This window comes from Asterias amurensis, chromosome 22 (assembly GCF_032118995.1).
Source record: "Asterias amurensis chromosome 22, ASM3211899v1".
Lineage (NCBI taxonomy): Eukaryota > Metazoa > Echinodermata > Asteroidea > Forcipulatida > Asteriidae > Asterias > Asterias amurensis.
The window spans coordinates 2,766,122-2,783,017 of record NC_092669.1 but is presented as its reverse complement, the minus strand read 5'-3'; the positions used below and the strand labels follow the sequence as shown (position 1 = coordinate 2,783,017).

General features: G+C 39.4%; 1 protein-coding gene across 1 annotated transcript; it reads right to left on the bottom strand.

Moving 5' to 3' along the window:
• Positions 1 to 11,027: 11,027 nt before the first annotated feature.
• On the bottom strand, positions 11,028 to 16,631 carry LOC139953850 (uncharacterized). Its single transcript, XM_071953430.1, has 5 exons — positions 16,356 to 16,631; positions 14,996 to 15,100; positions 14,048 to 14,140; positions 12,761 to 13,027; positions 11,028 to 12,187 (listed from the first exon to the last, which is right to left on the bottom strand). The coding sequence occupies exons 1-5, from the start codon at positions 16,471 to 16,473 to the stop codon at positions 11,928 to 11,930; spliced, it is 843 nt and encodes a 280-aa protein (XP_071809531.1). The 5' UTR covers positions 16,474 to 16,631; the 3' UTR covers positions 11,028 to 11,927.
• Between the last annotated feature and the right edge of the window lie 265 nt (positions 16,632 to 16,896).

Here is a 16,896-nt window from a genome sequence, read left to right as displayed (position 1 = left end):
AGAGACCCCAGTTAAATGTATATCGTGTGAATAGCACTTCAGGCGGATATGGGTTAAACCTGCAAAGCTCAAAAGACTTACGTTCGAGTTTACCATCCGCATCCTTGAGAAAACAGCAAAGACACACAACCAGAAAAACATCAAAATCCCCCATGAAAAGAAACCGCTGGAAAAATTTCCACATCAAAGACATTTTCAAAATGATGCAACTCTCCTGCACAGTGATCGGGGTGAGAGAATAAACCCGTCCTGCAATCTTGAAAAATATCTAATCCAGAAGTTAAGAAGACCTGTTATTTTAACTGTCTTTTATTTATTTCCGCGCGTTACACATAGTGGCAGGGTATTAGTACAGTTAGATTGCGGTCACGGTCGGTGGCAAATTGGCAAAATTATGAAGACGCCAGACCAATACTCGGGTTTTTTCAGAACAAAAGAAAAACAAACAAAGAGAACACCATTGTTACTAACGCTTGTGTTGCGACCACCTGACCCCCTGGGCCCAATTTCATAGAGCTGCTAAGCACAAAAATTGCTTAGCATGAAATTTCTCACTTGATTAAAAAGCAGGATTACAAACCAAATTTCCACGTGATTTTTAGGATAAGCAAACAACAGCTGAATACTAATAACAAGCAATATGCAACATACGGAAATTTGGTTGGTAATCCTGTTTTTATCAGGGAAGAAATTTCATGCTAAGCAAATTTGTGTGCTTAGCAGCTCTTTGAAATTGGGCCCTGGTAATAAGAGCTTTATCAAAATGTCAACTCCGGTGAATAACTACTGTCACTTTCTAATCACTTTTGATTACAATACCCCAGATCTTTCCCGGGAAATTTGACTTCTCCGCTCTACTGTAGAGTTGGGGTGAGCGGTAAAAGCCTGGGGTATTCTTCAAACTTGCAACCGGAACCCCGGGGACAGTGTGAACGTTTGCCCCGGGGTGACGCTGGGTTAAACAGAATTCAATATAATGCCTCCCCGGGGCTGTAATCCACGGGGAACAGAGATACAGTGTGAAAAGGGCTTGAAGGGTTTAAAACCTAGCTAAATGTACTCGTGCCTGGAACATGTTTATTGTCATTTGATTGGTGGAATTCGATGACATGTTATGTGCCATCCCTTATTCTAGTCGTGTTGCTCAGGATTGTGGGTGGGGCTCCCATCAGCTCCAAATTTGCCAGCTCTTCTGTTTATTTCCAGTCTCTCTTCACTTCATTTTTTTTTTATTACAAACAAATCATTCTACAAGCAAATCCCCCCCCCCCGCAAAAAAAAAGAAAATTCCACTGCATTTGGAAAATGGCTACAAAAAAAGCAAAATAAGAACCTGAAGTTAATAATCTTAAAACAAATTGGAGAATAATACCAAGTCCAGACTCCAGAGGGAGTTCCGAACAGGGGCCTGAGTTTCATAAAGCAAAAAAAATGCTTAAGCACGAAAATAGATCGCTTATTTTTCACAAGTTACTGGCAAAAGTTTAATGCCATATAAATTCCTTGTGACTGGTATTTAGCTGTTGTTTACTTATCATAACAATTAGTCTTGGCCGGTAATATGAATTTACTAAGCAAGGATAGTTTTGCTTAAGCAACATTTTGAGTTTAGGCAACTCTATGAAATTGGGCCCAGGTGAAGTGTGTGGTTAGAAAAGCTGTTGGAATGACTCGTTTTCTACATTAATCTGCATAATAGCGACGACAGGCAGAATACAAACCTGGAAATAACTGTTACATAAGTAGCCATTCATAAGAATGGTAAACATGCAAATCACCGGAACAATGTAGCGAAGACAGTTATTGCATTCAGCAACCTGCATAACTGTCGTTGGAAGTTTTATGCACTGATGCACACAGGGAGTTTGTGCGCCATTTTCAAAGCACTCAATGCGTATTAAGACCGCATGGCCATTTTGTCAGTACTGAACAACGACTGCACCACCACGGGCTGGGTGTGAACCTTCTCAGCTGTACGACGGGTCTAGGCCGCTGCATTTCTGATGAACTTAATAAATCAATGTTTGTATGAGAGAGAGATTGGCTGTTGCGGCCAGCTTGGCCTTGACATCCCCTTGTGGGAGTGTGCCGAGTTCCCTTGACGGGAAGATCATCTTAACAAACAAACTGGTTTTAACAGTTGTAACTCTGCGAGAACGTGTGCGGTTAGGCGTTAAGGAACCAACGGGTGAAAAGCTCACTTCTTTCAGCCGAAAATCCAGCAGAAATTAGGTAAGTGTTCACGTTGACAACCAGTACATGTAGATTCAATAATGAACACCATTCCGAGGTTGCGCTAATTATTGAGGAACGGTAATGCATGTGCTGTTGACGCCCTACTCATGGACTTTTTTCGTTTGTAAAAAGGAGTCCGTGCTTGGGGATAATGTTGGTGATGTTGCAGAATATTCCATTATTATATTGAATGGCTTCTAATATGAAATACCCCCCTCATTGTTTAGCAGTCATCTTCACCAATCCAACTTCAAGACCAATTTGTTTACGATTAGTTCTTTTTTTGTGGGAGTTTGGTCTCTGCGCTTGTTTGTAATACTTCCATGTGCAATATATATTCATTATTGTTGTGTGTTTTTCGTTATTTTTTTAGTGAGTGCCTGACGACAGACTACAGAGACTGTGACGAGAGAGGGCGGTATTGCATTTTTTTATCTATGGATTGTGTGGTTTGTGTCTGTGGATCTGGATGAACTAAGCAAGTCACCAATGGACCAAGGTAGGGACAAATTGCTGTATCCGACCGGCCACTGTTCATTTTTAAAAACCCTTTACTACGCAGTTTGGCTAGTGTGTGGTCTCAATTCTCCAATATCATTATCCAATGTCGGACCACCAGCACCAAAAGTTTAATAGGCAAAATGAGGTGCATTTTTTTGTTTTCGATCCCACTTAGGTAAACCACTGCACTCCACACTAAATTGGTTTTGAAAATGATAATTGGAACGCCTGACCTGGTGATAAGCCCTTTCTTGCTAATGCGATTCCATTTTTTTGTTAATGAAAAGCTGACATTGTTAAAAAACAAAACAATGATTATTTACCATTAACATCAACAAAAATATGCAAAAACTATGCGATCAGTATTATTTTAATGAAAAGTTCACATTGTTTAGAAAAAAAATACACTGCCCATTGACCATTTAAAAAAAAACCAGATGAGAATACTGACGAAAATATAAGGAGGTCGGATACCCCAAGTTTGTCAAAAATGGAGACAAGACAGAGAGAGAGCATCAAGAAGACGGCGAAAGGTAGATGAAGATCTAACCGTTCTCTTGCAGAGTCCCTCCCCTTTGTAATCCCGACCCCCACTCCAAGATGCTAACCAAACTTGTTGATGTTGTCCCTAACATGTTTATCTTTCTTGGCGATGTCACACTGTCTCAGGCGTCTCCTAGAGGTGCATATTGGTCGAAGCCAATGATGCTTTTTTTTAATTAGAAGACTGGTCCATATGGAAATTTCTTTTGGTGTTGTAACTTCGAGTCGCCAGTTGTCATGTTTCTGTAATAATTGTCATGATTTTATAATTAAAGCGTAGTATTAAAAATTCAAGAAAATCAATAAAATATAAAAGTGAAGTAACAAACAATTTTTGTTTTAGTTGTGAATTATTTCCCCATTCACCATGTCTACGCGATTAGGGAAAGAAACAAAACAACAAAGGTGTGCAAAACGAAGTTATTCAAAATATCTGTAATTTTATGTTGTAATTGAATTGAAGGGAATCAATAAAATAAAAAGTGAACTAACAAACAAAATCTGTTTTAATTGTGAATTATTTCCCCCGTTTACCGAGACCATTTATTGGTGCTGCGAAAAACAATTTATGCGAGTAGGGAAAGAAAACAAAGACATAAAGGTATGCAAAAAGAGGTTAAATAATTCAAAATATCTGTAATTTTATGTAGTAATTGAATTGAAGGAATTCAATAAAATAAAAAGTGAAGTATCAAACAAAATCTGTTTTAATTGTGAATTATTTCCCACTGTTTACCGAGTCCATATAAACAATTTATGCGAGTAGGGAAAGAAAGCAAAGACAAAAAGGTGTTCAAAAAAAACAAGAGGAAAACAATTTCAAAATAGCTGTAATACTTATGTAGCACTTGAAGGAAATCAATAAAATAAAAATTAAAGTAACAAACAAAATCCGTTTTAATTGTGAATTCTTTCCTCCATTCACCAAGAACGAAAACGAGAAAGATAAAAATGCACGCCCTCGATTGGTTAAATGAGCGTGGGCATTTCAACCAAACGAGGGCGTACATTTTTATCGTTCTCATTATCGGGGCTTGTGTGACCGGGCCTTATACGATTTCGCTCCACAGTTTCTAACATTTCCCTCCACATGATTTTAATTTTTTTTTTCCCCCCCAGTTTGATATCTTCAAATGATGCGGTGTTTGCAGCAGAGGGGATTTTCGGGACGCTTGGTGGCAGCAGACTTACCGGGAAAAATCCATTGTTCTCGGTAATGCGCGCATGCTCAAAAATACGTGAACAATGGCCATTTACCTGGTAAGTCTGCTGCCACCTAGCGTTCCAAAGTCTACTATACGAACATTCCTGGTAAGATGTAAATAAAAAAATCCTTTGGTGGCAACTCTGAGACATCGTAGATGATGACAGCTTGGTAAGGTTTCAGGGTAAACACATAGACCTTATCTCAAATACTCATGCACGCACGTGCATGCTGGTCTAGCTAACGGTCAAGTTTGATCGCTAGCTAGACCAGCATGCACCCCATTCAACAGTCAGCGCTTGCGCAATTGGTATTTGCGTAAAGGTCAAGCCTCTGGCTTGACATGACCGCAATAACTAACCTCTTCAGATAATTTTCTTCCAAATGCAGATTGTTTTCTTCTAAAGATGAGGAACTGGTCGAAGTACTTGCATCTTCAGCCACGATGATATACCAGCAGATGCATGACTACGGAGACAGCACATGAGTAGAAGACTTATTCTATCTTTTATGTAGTTGATGTGTGACCTGAGGTCAACCAGGTCAATGAGGTCAGGTTTTAGCTGCAAAGGTTAAGTAACTGGTTTGTAAAAAGGTAAAGTACCAGGGTGGATTTCACAAAGAGTTAGGTTAGGACTATAGTCCTAGGAGATATTAAAAATTTAGGGCTAGTCTTAAGTTAGGACTTTTCCTAACTCGAGATAAGACTAGTCTTAACTCTTTGTGAAATCCACCCCTGGTTATTGTTAAAGGAGAGTCTATTAACTCAGTTTCCCTAAATCTAGACAGTTTGCTAAAAGGTTGCAAGGAATGACGGCAAACCTCAACTTGATTTTGATGTGACCACTGAATACTAACCCCCGGATAATTCTTCTGAAAAAGCATCAGAAATTTATATAGTTTGTTGAATCTCTAAAAGGAATCTCTTGCCTTTTTGCCTGTAACCAGCAGAGATATTTGTTTCTTCATTTGACACTTCAAAGCAACAAGATAAAAACAATAAACCTCCCAGAGTGCAAGCATCTCAACAATGAAGTTTATTGCTCGGTGTTTCTGAAGTTAAGCAATAAATGCCCCAGTCTTGAAATAATATTCATCTCGTTTTGCGATTTTTTTTTTTTTTTTTGCATAGTAACAAAATCGTCAGATGCTTTTGTTGTTTTCCTCTGTTCGGCAGTTGTGCAGTGAGGACCACAACCGGAGGTGCTGTAATGTGCATCGCATCGACGAAGGATAGTCAACAACAGACAGCATGGAAGTAAGCAGAATTTGAAACTTTGAATAGCGAGAGCTAGGTCGGTGCGTTTTGGCGGTCGCAACAAATAACTGTTTCGGTTGAACTTGTCATTAGCTGTTCACTGGCCATTGACCGAAACAGTTATTGGTTACAACAACTAAAAACAGTACCACCATTTTTCAACATCTTTGAGTAGTGTTGGTTCTGAAACAACGTTTCAACCACCGTTTTTTTTAGAACCAAGATTATACCTCAAAGAGATTTACACATGGTGCTACCGCAAACCTCACCTAAGCATGGGAGTGTTTTACTTTCAAACGTTTCCTGCGAGCTCATCCCAAATTTTTGGTAAATTTATGAAAGAGTTCCAATCACAAACCATCATATTTGTGAAGGCTTGAAAACGTCATCTTTTTTAAGAATACTTTTGTTTTTGTAGTCTAATTTTCATTCTTTTTCAACAAACAAAGACAGCCATTCAATTCATGGAATCAACTTTCAAAATTGTGTTTACGTTTTTGACAGGACACAAAAGTCACTGCTGTGTAAACGTCAGATCGTGTCTGAGCAATGGGAGACTTTTGGGACGCTTGGTGGCAGCAGACTTACCAGGTAAAATCCATTGTTCTCGGTAAAGTGCGCATGCTCAGAACTACGTAAACAATGGAAATTTACCTGGTAAGTCTGCTGCCACCTAGCGTTCCAAAGTCTCCCATTGAAGGAATATAGTCGGAGTTGGTGACAGGTGGCAGCATCAAGACAATAACAAGTTTTTGAAATATTTGCTGTGAATAAAAATCATTAATTTTCTCCCACAGTTTGATACACTTTGCTGATGATGACAAGCAACGCCTTTGAATTTTGCAACCGGGACGACTGCATCAAGTCTAGCCAGATGAATCCCCACAAGGTCAACTATTCAAATGAGCTCAGCTGGACCATGATGGCGCCCTACTGCAGACTGTATGATGACACTCGAGAAGAAGACTATCTTATAGCCTTTTCCAAACATCGACTTGGGCTCAGGCACTGACTCTGTTTGGTGTTCGGATCACCAGGCAAAATTCACGCTGCTGCACAGGAGCCAGAGCCCAAGACGGGGTTTGGAAAATGCCCTCAGTTTATTGTTTACTCCGATCCTACCCTGCAAAAAAGCTGGTGTGTTTACATTGACACCATGTTTGTTGTCACATATACATACCAAAAAGCGAATTATTAACATCACATCGTGTAAAACAAACACCAATGTAATCACTCGGCAGAAATTAGTGTTATTTTAACACCATGTGGTGTCAATTTTGAATCGATCAGCGGCACCCATAACAATGACAACACCCATTGTGGCAATTTTAACACCCCATTTTTTTGCAGTGTTGGTTTTTAGTATAGTTTAATCAGTTCCCTGAATCCATCAGAATCCAATATCATTTTTGTCTTAACTTGGCATTCACATTAGTTGACTGCATAAAATCTGCTACACCTGGTTTGATGCCAAACATTGCTGGAATATGAATGAAAATCAAAATCATCGGATTCAATAACTTGTGTTCTGTGGATGTTGAATGATTCAGTGTACAGTTAATAAGGGTTCGGGTGTCGTGGCCGAGTGGATAAGAGCACCGAACTCAAGCTCTGATGCTTCTGTTCAGCAGAGTGTGAGTTCGAATCCCGGTCGTGACACTTGTGTCCCTGAGCAAGACACTTAACTATAATTGCTTCTCTCCACCCAGGGGTAAATGGGTACCTGTGAGGGCAGAGGTGGTTCTTGTGATTGGTTTAGCCGAGTAGCGCATGTATTTGTCGCACAGGCTGTATACTCCCCAGGGAGCTGAGATGGTTTAAAGAATGATTTAAGGCCCAGTGACCAGGGGTAGTAATGTCGGAAGCGCTTTGAGACGCCCTCCGGCGTGAAAAGCGCTATATAAAAACGGTCTATTATTATTATTACTTTTTCTTGCAACACAAAACACAATGTCCACAGAATTTACATTGGACATAGACCTTTTCGCAAATACTGGGGCGCGCGCGTAAAGCTTGGAATTAGGTGCATTGTGGTCTAGCTGATTACAAATTTGATTCATATATATGCCACAATGCACCTCATTCAACAGTCTGCGCTTGCGCATTGGTATTTGCGATAAGGTCTATTGTGTATCGTGTCCTACAAAAAAGTAGCCCAAACCCTTTAAGAATACAAGTTTAGAGAGATGACAAGATGTGTGGGAAATATTAAAGTGCAAAATGGATAAAAATGTATGTTTTACAAGATGCTAAAGTAGAATCAGTTGCAATGCGAACCCTCACCACACTTGCACTACCGTCATCCTAAATCACTAAATCCTAACTCATTAATCCAAACTCATTAATCCTAACACTAATCCTAACTCACTCTAACCCCAATAACTGCACTCACTATATTTATGGATCTTATGCTATGACGTCATCTTGCATAATGGAAACGCACCGCTAGCTGTGTGTAGGCACGCGCAGGATTGCTCAGCCAGTGAGTTGTCTTTTTATGACCGTGTAACTAGCCGAGGGCGCCCTATACTGAAAATGACGTCATACATAACTTCAATTGTTTACTGGTCTTAGCACATCCACCATTCAACACATGGCAACAAATCTACGTTCAAATTGTAAACCGTTTCATGTTTGTGCTTGTTTTTGAATTGTCACATGAAAAATGTTTTACAATTCTACAGAATTTTATTAGATGACAGGGTAGTTTGACATGACGTAAACTCATGTTAATGGTCAATAATATTATGTAAAATGATGTAGAGATGGTAATTTTGTTTACTAGACTTTAAAACAACTTGTCATGGCAAAGACAGTTCTTGAAACTTAACCGCATGTAAGAAATCTATGTTCAAATTGTGCGCCATTTCCTTACGTATATAGGCCTACTAGTGATACAACTATGTAATTAATAAAGAAGACTAAGTAATTCAACGAAGTATTGGTGTGAACTATATTGAACCTTCCACTGAATTGTCTGACATTAAATATGAAATTGTGTAATTGTATTTGTAACTATCCTTTAAGAAAATAAAGTAAAGAATACTATAACTGAAACCACCCGCTCTGAGACTATCTGTAACTGACTTGTTTTGTTTAGTTGTTCAATTTAAACACCATCCTATTAGCAATAACCTATCTGCATTTAGGTTGGGGTGGGGGGGGGGGCTGTGACACTGCACAAACTGAGGCGCTAAAACTTACACCAAAAACGTAATGTTCGTGAACAAAAAGTTGAGTCTAATTAATACAGAGCTAAAATTGGGGTTATATTTTAGGAGGTACGATGGTTAAAGGAACACGTTGCCTTGGATCGGTCGAGTTGGTCTTTGAAAAGCGTTTGTTATAAAATGTATATAGGTAGAAAGATGCTGTAAAAGTAGAATACAATGATCCACACAAACATGCCTCGAAATTGTACGGTTTTCCTTTTACCTCGTCGACTAACACAGTCGGCCATTTATGGGAGTCAAATTTTTGACTCCCATAAATGGCCGACCGTGTTAGTTCGCACAGTAAAAGGAAAACCACGCAATTTCGAGGCAAACTTGTGTGGATCATTGTATGCTACTTTTAAAACATCTTTCCAACCATATGCTTTTTATAACAAACGGTTAAAAACGCTTTTTTTATAGACCAACTCGTCCGATCCAAGGCAACGTGTTCCTTTAACCATTTTATTCCAATCGGGGGGCACCTCCGGTAAATTAAAACTTTTCTTTGCACCCCCCCCCCCCCCCCCCAACCAGTTCTGCCATTTGACAAACTCTCCATTCGGCAATTGATGTAGGTTTATTTATATTCCATTACGACAAATAGACAGTTTCTTTAATTCATCTAGTTGGTTTTAGCTCATTATTAACCCCACCCCCTCACAGTAAAAGGAACATTACATAAAAGGTAAGAAAACACCTCGTCTAAGATTCGATTTCAATTCAATCAACATTTATTTCAATATAGTTCAGAAAAGGAGAATAATAAACAAACTAAGTTGAAGACAGTCAAGGACAGATTAAGAAAACAATTAATTAAAATCAAATGACAAAAACATATATAATGTGAGGAACGATCACATTTTACATTAAATTTACAGTGTCTAAAGATGAGTAGAAAACTAATAATATTCCTGTCTAAAATGTCAGAGTTATATTTCATGAGAGAAAAAAAAATTCTCGTTTGGAGTTTATCGCTCAGGAAGCGTTCTATTAATTGTTTGAATCGATGTCGTGAAAAGATGTAGGCCTAATAAATTATTCATAATTATTTTCCCGTGACCCAGATGGCCGATCGATCTAAAACTGCTACAGAATTGTCAGAAGTATAATTATATGGTGGATACATAACTTGCTGGATGGCAAAACAATATTTCTAAAATATTCCTTTAACCTTGTAAAATGTCCACGCTAATGATGTTTCTAAACTCGAGGTCTCGAAATCAAATTCGTGGAAAATTACTTCTTTCTCGAAAACAACGTTACTTCAGAGGGAGCCGTTTCTTACAATGTTTTATACTATTAACCTCTCCCCATTACTCGTTACCATGGGAGGTTTTATGCTGATAATTATTTAGAGTAATTACCAATAGTGTCCACTGCTTTTAAAGATAATGATGGTAGAAAGCTTCCCTCAAAATATTACCCGCTGAGCACTGAGATGAAGACTAGTGTCTACTGCCTTTAACCGTATACAAAAATAATCGCCATAAACATTACCGACCACCGTTAACGAGAGCCATTAAAAACGCATTACTTTTTCAGCAAACTCGTGCGTTGCCGGTACTAAAGGGTACAACTTTTTTACGAAAATTGTGAAAGCAAACTAAATTCCCATGCGTCACATTTAGTTATATACATTTTACTTGTGAATAATTAAAACATCCGCTACAGAAGCAAGGTCAAAGTTGATATCATACGTCAGGGCATGAGATATATCAAAATTGGCCTATATTATAATTCTTAACTTAAAGGAACACGTTGCCTTGGATCGGTCGAGTTGGTCTTTTGTAACCGTTTTTTATAAAATGCATGTGGGTAGAAAGATGTTGTAAAAGTAGAATACAATGATCCACACAAACATGCCTCGAAATTGCGTGGTTTTCCTTTTACCTCGTCGACTAACACGTCGGCCATTTATGGGGGTCAAAATTTTGACTCCCATAAATGGCCGACGGTGATAGTTCGCACAGTAGAAGGAAAACCACGCAATTTGGAGGCAAACTTGTGTGGATCATTGTATGCTACTTTTAAAACATCTTTCCAACCATATGCATTATATAAAAAACGGTTACAGGGCTTTTGTTTTGACCAACTCGTCCGGTCCAAGGCAACGTGTTCCTTTAAATTTCATCGAAAAATATTAGTGTATAAGATTTTTTATTGAAGACACCGGACAATTTTGGTAATTGTCATTGAATCTACACTTCTCCTTAAAGCCATTGGACCCTTTCGGTTCAGAAAAAAAATAAAAGTTCACAAATTTTCACATAATTTACAGGGTTTACAGCAGGTAGTGGTGTAAGCCTTCTCTTGAAATATTAGTCCATGAAATGCTTCACTTTTTGAAAAAAACGGTAAAACAATATAAATTCTCGTCAGCGAGAATTTCGAATTTGTTATAAACACATGACATGACACGGCGAAACGCGCGAAAACAGGAATGGATTTTCCCGTTATTTTCTCCCGACTCCGATGTCCGATTGAGCCTAAATTTCCACAGGATTGTTATTTTACATATAAGTATAAGTTTTAATACACGAAGTGTGGGACTTGGACAATACTGTTAACCGAAAGTGTATAATGGCTTTAACCAAATTCTTCAATGTAGACAGAGAAGTCAAAGGAATCGATAGTTTACCATTCATATCATTATCACTCACACATGAACCGTGTGCATCGTAAAATATTTAACACCTAAATTAATTATGCTTCCATTGTCTGCCGCCCACGCGGTCGCTTACACATTTTATTTATGTAATTTGTGTGCCAGCAATTAGTAAAATCATATTACAAGCCATAAATCCACTCAATTGTTATGCTAAGTAAACAACAGCTAAATACCAGTCCCAAGCAAAGTATACGACATGAACTTTTTTAGCTATTTTAGTGCTTAAGCATTTTGTATTTTGCTTAAGCAGCTCTATGAAATTGGCCCCAGCATGTATCTCATTCAACAGTAAGCGCTGATAGCTCAGGGCATCATTTCATAAATAACGAACTCCACGTCTTCAACAGGCTGGACATCAGAAGCATTCACACTATACAGATGGCACTGTCCGTGAACTCTCGAGAAATCAAACGAGAAACAGCGAGAGTGCTTCATGCAGTATCCTGCGCATTGGGTGAGGCGCCGTGCTGAATCCGACGATAGAGGGCCTGGGTTACCCATCTTGTAACCTTTGTGTAGAGCAGCGAAAAACGCAGACCTCAGTTTGAACGTTGTGGGGGGCACTGTTTCAAGACAGATTAAACACATTATTGTTAATCGTAAGGTATCCACTACAAACCACACCCACTTTGCTCTGTTCGGCTAACAATGGGTTCACATCCCGTTGACACGGCCTTGAGCAAGATAGCTATTATAACTTCTCCTTACCCAGGAGTAAATGTGCGTCTGTGAGGGCAAAGGTCTCACTCAAATAATAAAATACTTCAGCTGAAGCCTTGCATGTGCATCTGAAAGCACACAAAGTAATGCTCACAAAGTAAGGGTGTTTTTTTTTTCAATATTCTCACGTCGATGATCAACAAATTGAGCCCAAATTTTCACAATTTTCATGTGTATATGTTATACACAATGTTGAGATACACCAAGTGAGAATACTTGTCTTTGACAATTACCAAAGGTGTCCAGGGGTTTCTGCCTCCATGAGATAATGACATTTTAAAAAGGCTAGTCCTAAGTTAAGGAGGATTAACTCATCCTAACTCGAGATGAGACTTGTCTTAACTTTTTTGTGAAATCCACCCTCGGTGCCTTTGAAAAGTGATGAAGTGTCTTGATGCAAATAGAAACTCGCTCACCTGGGGTTGTTGTAGGGTCACACTCCCGTGTATATACCTTCACCGACACCTCAGCAAGCTGCAGATATGCTTCGTTCGGGTTTACACCCGGTAAAGAGCGGTCAATATCGAAGCTTATCCAACGGGCCACCACTGGCGGATCACACAAAAATATATTTGTGGCCCCAGCAGTGGCCTGTGATGACGTGGCTGGTTCACCGCATCGCTGGTTGACGGCGTAGTCTGAGGTAAGCCCGGCTCGTGCCGTAGCCCCAATGAAACGAAAACCTATAGAACAAAAGTGGAATAGCGCAATGAAGAATGGATTGGCAACCAAGGAAAGGGAAAACGACAAGAGGTAGACAGAGAAGAAGATGAAGAGATGACATTAGGAAGAAACCACTCGTTTTGTCCGTCATATCACAGTTGCAAAGAGCCATACGGCGGACAACTCTCTTTATAGTGAAAGACTAGTACTTTCAACTCGATTTAGAGTGAAGTTCCTTCCAATTTCACTCAAACCATTGCTTCGTCCTTCGTCCTTCGGATGGGACGTTAAACCGTTGGTTCCATGTGTTGTGTAAACGCATGTAAAAGAGCTCAGTGCACTTATCGGAAAGAGAAGGGGTTCGCCCCGGTGTTCCTTGTTTGATTGGCTGCATATTGCGCCACGGCACCTTGTAACCCATTACATGGTGCTAAGGATTAGGTCTCACAATTCAGAAACTTCGTATCCTTTAGAAAAAGGCGCGTTATAAAATACGGTTAATATTATTATTAAAAAGAGTGACACAGAATGATTTTCACTTTCATTAAGGGAACACAGACAGAGAAAAGAAAAAGACTGAGGTAGACATAGAAGAAAAGGAAAGATGACATTAGGGTGAATGCTGGAGCAACATTAACTGAAACTGCAAAAAAATATATAAATGAATGCCATTTAGACATTTCGCAAATGCTTATTGTGCAAGCGCAACTGTAATGAGGTGCACGCTGGTCTGGCTAGCGATCAAACTTGATCGCTAGCTAGAACAGCATGCACCTCATTCCACGCGTTATATAAGGAGTGCGTTTCGGCAACCTCAACCAAAGCCCTACCGACTCAACAAGTCGGTTACCGGTTGGTCTGAACCGCATCGTCACCGTGCTCAACCGAACTCGCGAAAACGCTCAACCGATGACCAATGTTTCTGGTTGGGGTCGCCAAAACGCACTCCTAGTCCATGAGGAGGGATACATCAAAGGCCGTGAACGCTTCAGCTAACAAAAAATTATCACACCCTGAATGAATGTACACAATATTCTTACCGCAGCAATCTCTTCGGAGTACAACTGTGATTTGGCCCAAGCAGTGTTCACCGCCCAAGTCAAGTTTCCACCATGGATGAGGGTCACTAGGCCCTAAGACACGAAAACACCCAAGTGAGAATATAAATGTCAACGATGTGTACATAGGATATCACATGAAATAATGCATCTTTGCTTGCAGGTCTTTTCTGCATACAGTTTTAAAGCTGCTTAAAGCTGCTTAGACATATGGCTTTGGTGTATCTATAGTCACTAATTGTGTACACGATACATGGTATCGTGGCTTGTCACCTTATTCTACTATAGGCATAATTTAGTTGTGCTTAACTACTTTTGTGTGCTTAAGCAACTCTGTGAATTTGGGCCCAGGCCGGAGCCAGTGTCCTAAAGACCTTTTTCATGTACGTTCGTACGCGCGTTTCAGATACATATAGATGCACAACTGATTGGGATCGAGGTGGGTAAAAAGACGTCTGGGTACTGCACGCAGTGTGACGGCAAACGATGCACTATCACACGGCAAACGATGCACTATCACACGGCCGCCGTGTAGTAAAACTATTAAGACATATCATGTGACGCGCTCTAAACAAATGAACAGGCAGAAAGGGGTGTTATGATTTCTCCTATGACTAGTCCTAACTCTTTGTGAAATCGTCCACATGCCTTGTGTGTCTTGCGACTTGCAAAAGAAAAAACCCGGAGCTAAAGCCGAGGATAAAAGGCCCGGTCACACAGGCCCCGATAACGAGAACGAAAACGAGAACGATAAAAATTGCACGCCCTCGATTGGTTGACTTGCTCCACGCAGAATACGCCCACGCTCATTCAACCAATCGAGGGCGTGCATTTTTATCGTTCTCGTTTTCGTTCTCGTTATCGGGGCCTGTGTGACCGGGCCTTAAGAAATACCCCAACCTCATGTGAGTGAGAATCCTATAGGCTTACCAGTATGTGCGAAAGTTGCTAGATTACCATCAGTTGCCATCTGCGACGTATACGAACCAGAATGTGTGGTACTCTGTAACGTAGACTTTCCAGTCAACGAAAAAGCTTGGTGGTCAAAAAAGGGGGGAAGAAAAGGAGTATTTTTTTTTGCCAAACACAACGTTAACACTAAAAAAGTTTTGAAACTGGTTATTAACCGATGGCTTAACATTGGAGTTGCTTGTTGTGTAAAAAGCATTGTTTGCGGGGGAAACACACACACGCACACCCAAACACAATCGACACTATTGGTAATTGTCGAAGACCAGTCTTCTCACTTGGTGTATCTCAACATATGCATAAAATAACAAACCTGTGAAAATTTAAGCTCAATCGGTCATCAAAGTTGCGAGATAATAATGAAAGAAAAAAACACCCTTGTCGCCGGAAGTTGTGTGCTTTCAGATGCTTGATTTCGAGACCTCAAATTCTAAACTTGAGGTTTCGATATCAAACTCGTTGAAAATTACTTCTTTCTCGAAAACTACGTCACTTCAGAGGGAGCCGTTTCTCACAATGTTTTATACTATCAACCTCTCCCCGTTATTCGTTACCAAGTAAGGTTTTATGCTAATAATTATTTTGATACTTGGTAATAAGCAATGTTGATAGAATAAGACATTGTGGGAAACGGCTCCCACTGAAGTAAACGTAGTTTTTGAGAAAGAGGTAATTTCTCACTCAAAAGTAAGACTTTAGCTGAAGCCGTTTTATTATCATTATGAAAACACATGTGCTACAAGGGTGTTTTTTTTTTCACTATTCTCTTGCAACACGGCTTCGATGACCGATTGAGTCAAAATTTTCACATTGTTATTTTATGCATATGTTGGGATACAGAGATTACTGGTCTTTGACAATTAACAAGTGCCTTTTAGTTCATTCATTCATTCATTCAAACTTACATTTAATTCCATACTTCATGAAAACAGTACAAACACTTTTGCTTAAAGAAATAACCAATAAACAAAGTTATTTAATGAGGCATAGAAAAGTAAATAAAAAGAGTATGGAGGCCGAGGCGTATGTTGAGATGCCTGTAGACAGATAATAAACGGGGACAAGAACGAACGGACAGACAATAAGAACAAAGACAGACATGATGAAGACAACAATGATGAGAACAATAATTAAACAACGCTAATAATACCAATAACAATGATAATAATTATTTCAAGTAATAATTTAAAAAATATTTGCTGACAACTAGTCAATAGTAAAATGAGAGTGAGAAGACAAACTATGTCAAATACTGGGAGAAGAGAGCTCCTTTATAATTGAATTGAATTGAATTGAATTGAATTGAAATAAGTTCCCTTACCTTGTAGTTCACTTTGTCCATCGCGTAGAAAGCAACAAAGAAACGCAATACGCACCAGAAGAATATCCACATCTCCCCTGAAAAGGCGTCGCCTGACAAATCTCTTCAACAAAACCATTTTCCAACCGAGTTTTATATTCCAATCTCATCCAGTTAACACATTCTTACACGAAAATGAATTCCGACCTGTTTGCTGCAGCGGGAGACAATCCACTCGGAAAACTAACCCGACGTTTCGTTATAATTGTTCCTTAATTGTTATTATTCCATTATCCCGTCAGCGAGTGAAGGGCGGATGCAGCGGCACTACCAATGAAACGATGGCAATGCTTCTATTATACTTATAGTCTTTTTATCGCATGGCTTGGCGAAATTAACAGCTCAATTAAAGGCACCGTACACTATTGGTAATTACTCAAAATAATTATTTGCTAAAAAAACTACTGTGGTAACGAGCAATGGAGAGCTGTTGATAGTATAAAACATTGTGAAAACTGTTGTTTTGAAGTAATTAGTTTTTGAGAAAGAGGTAATTTCTCTC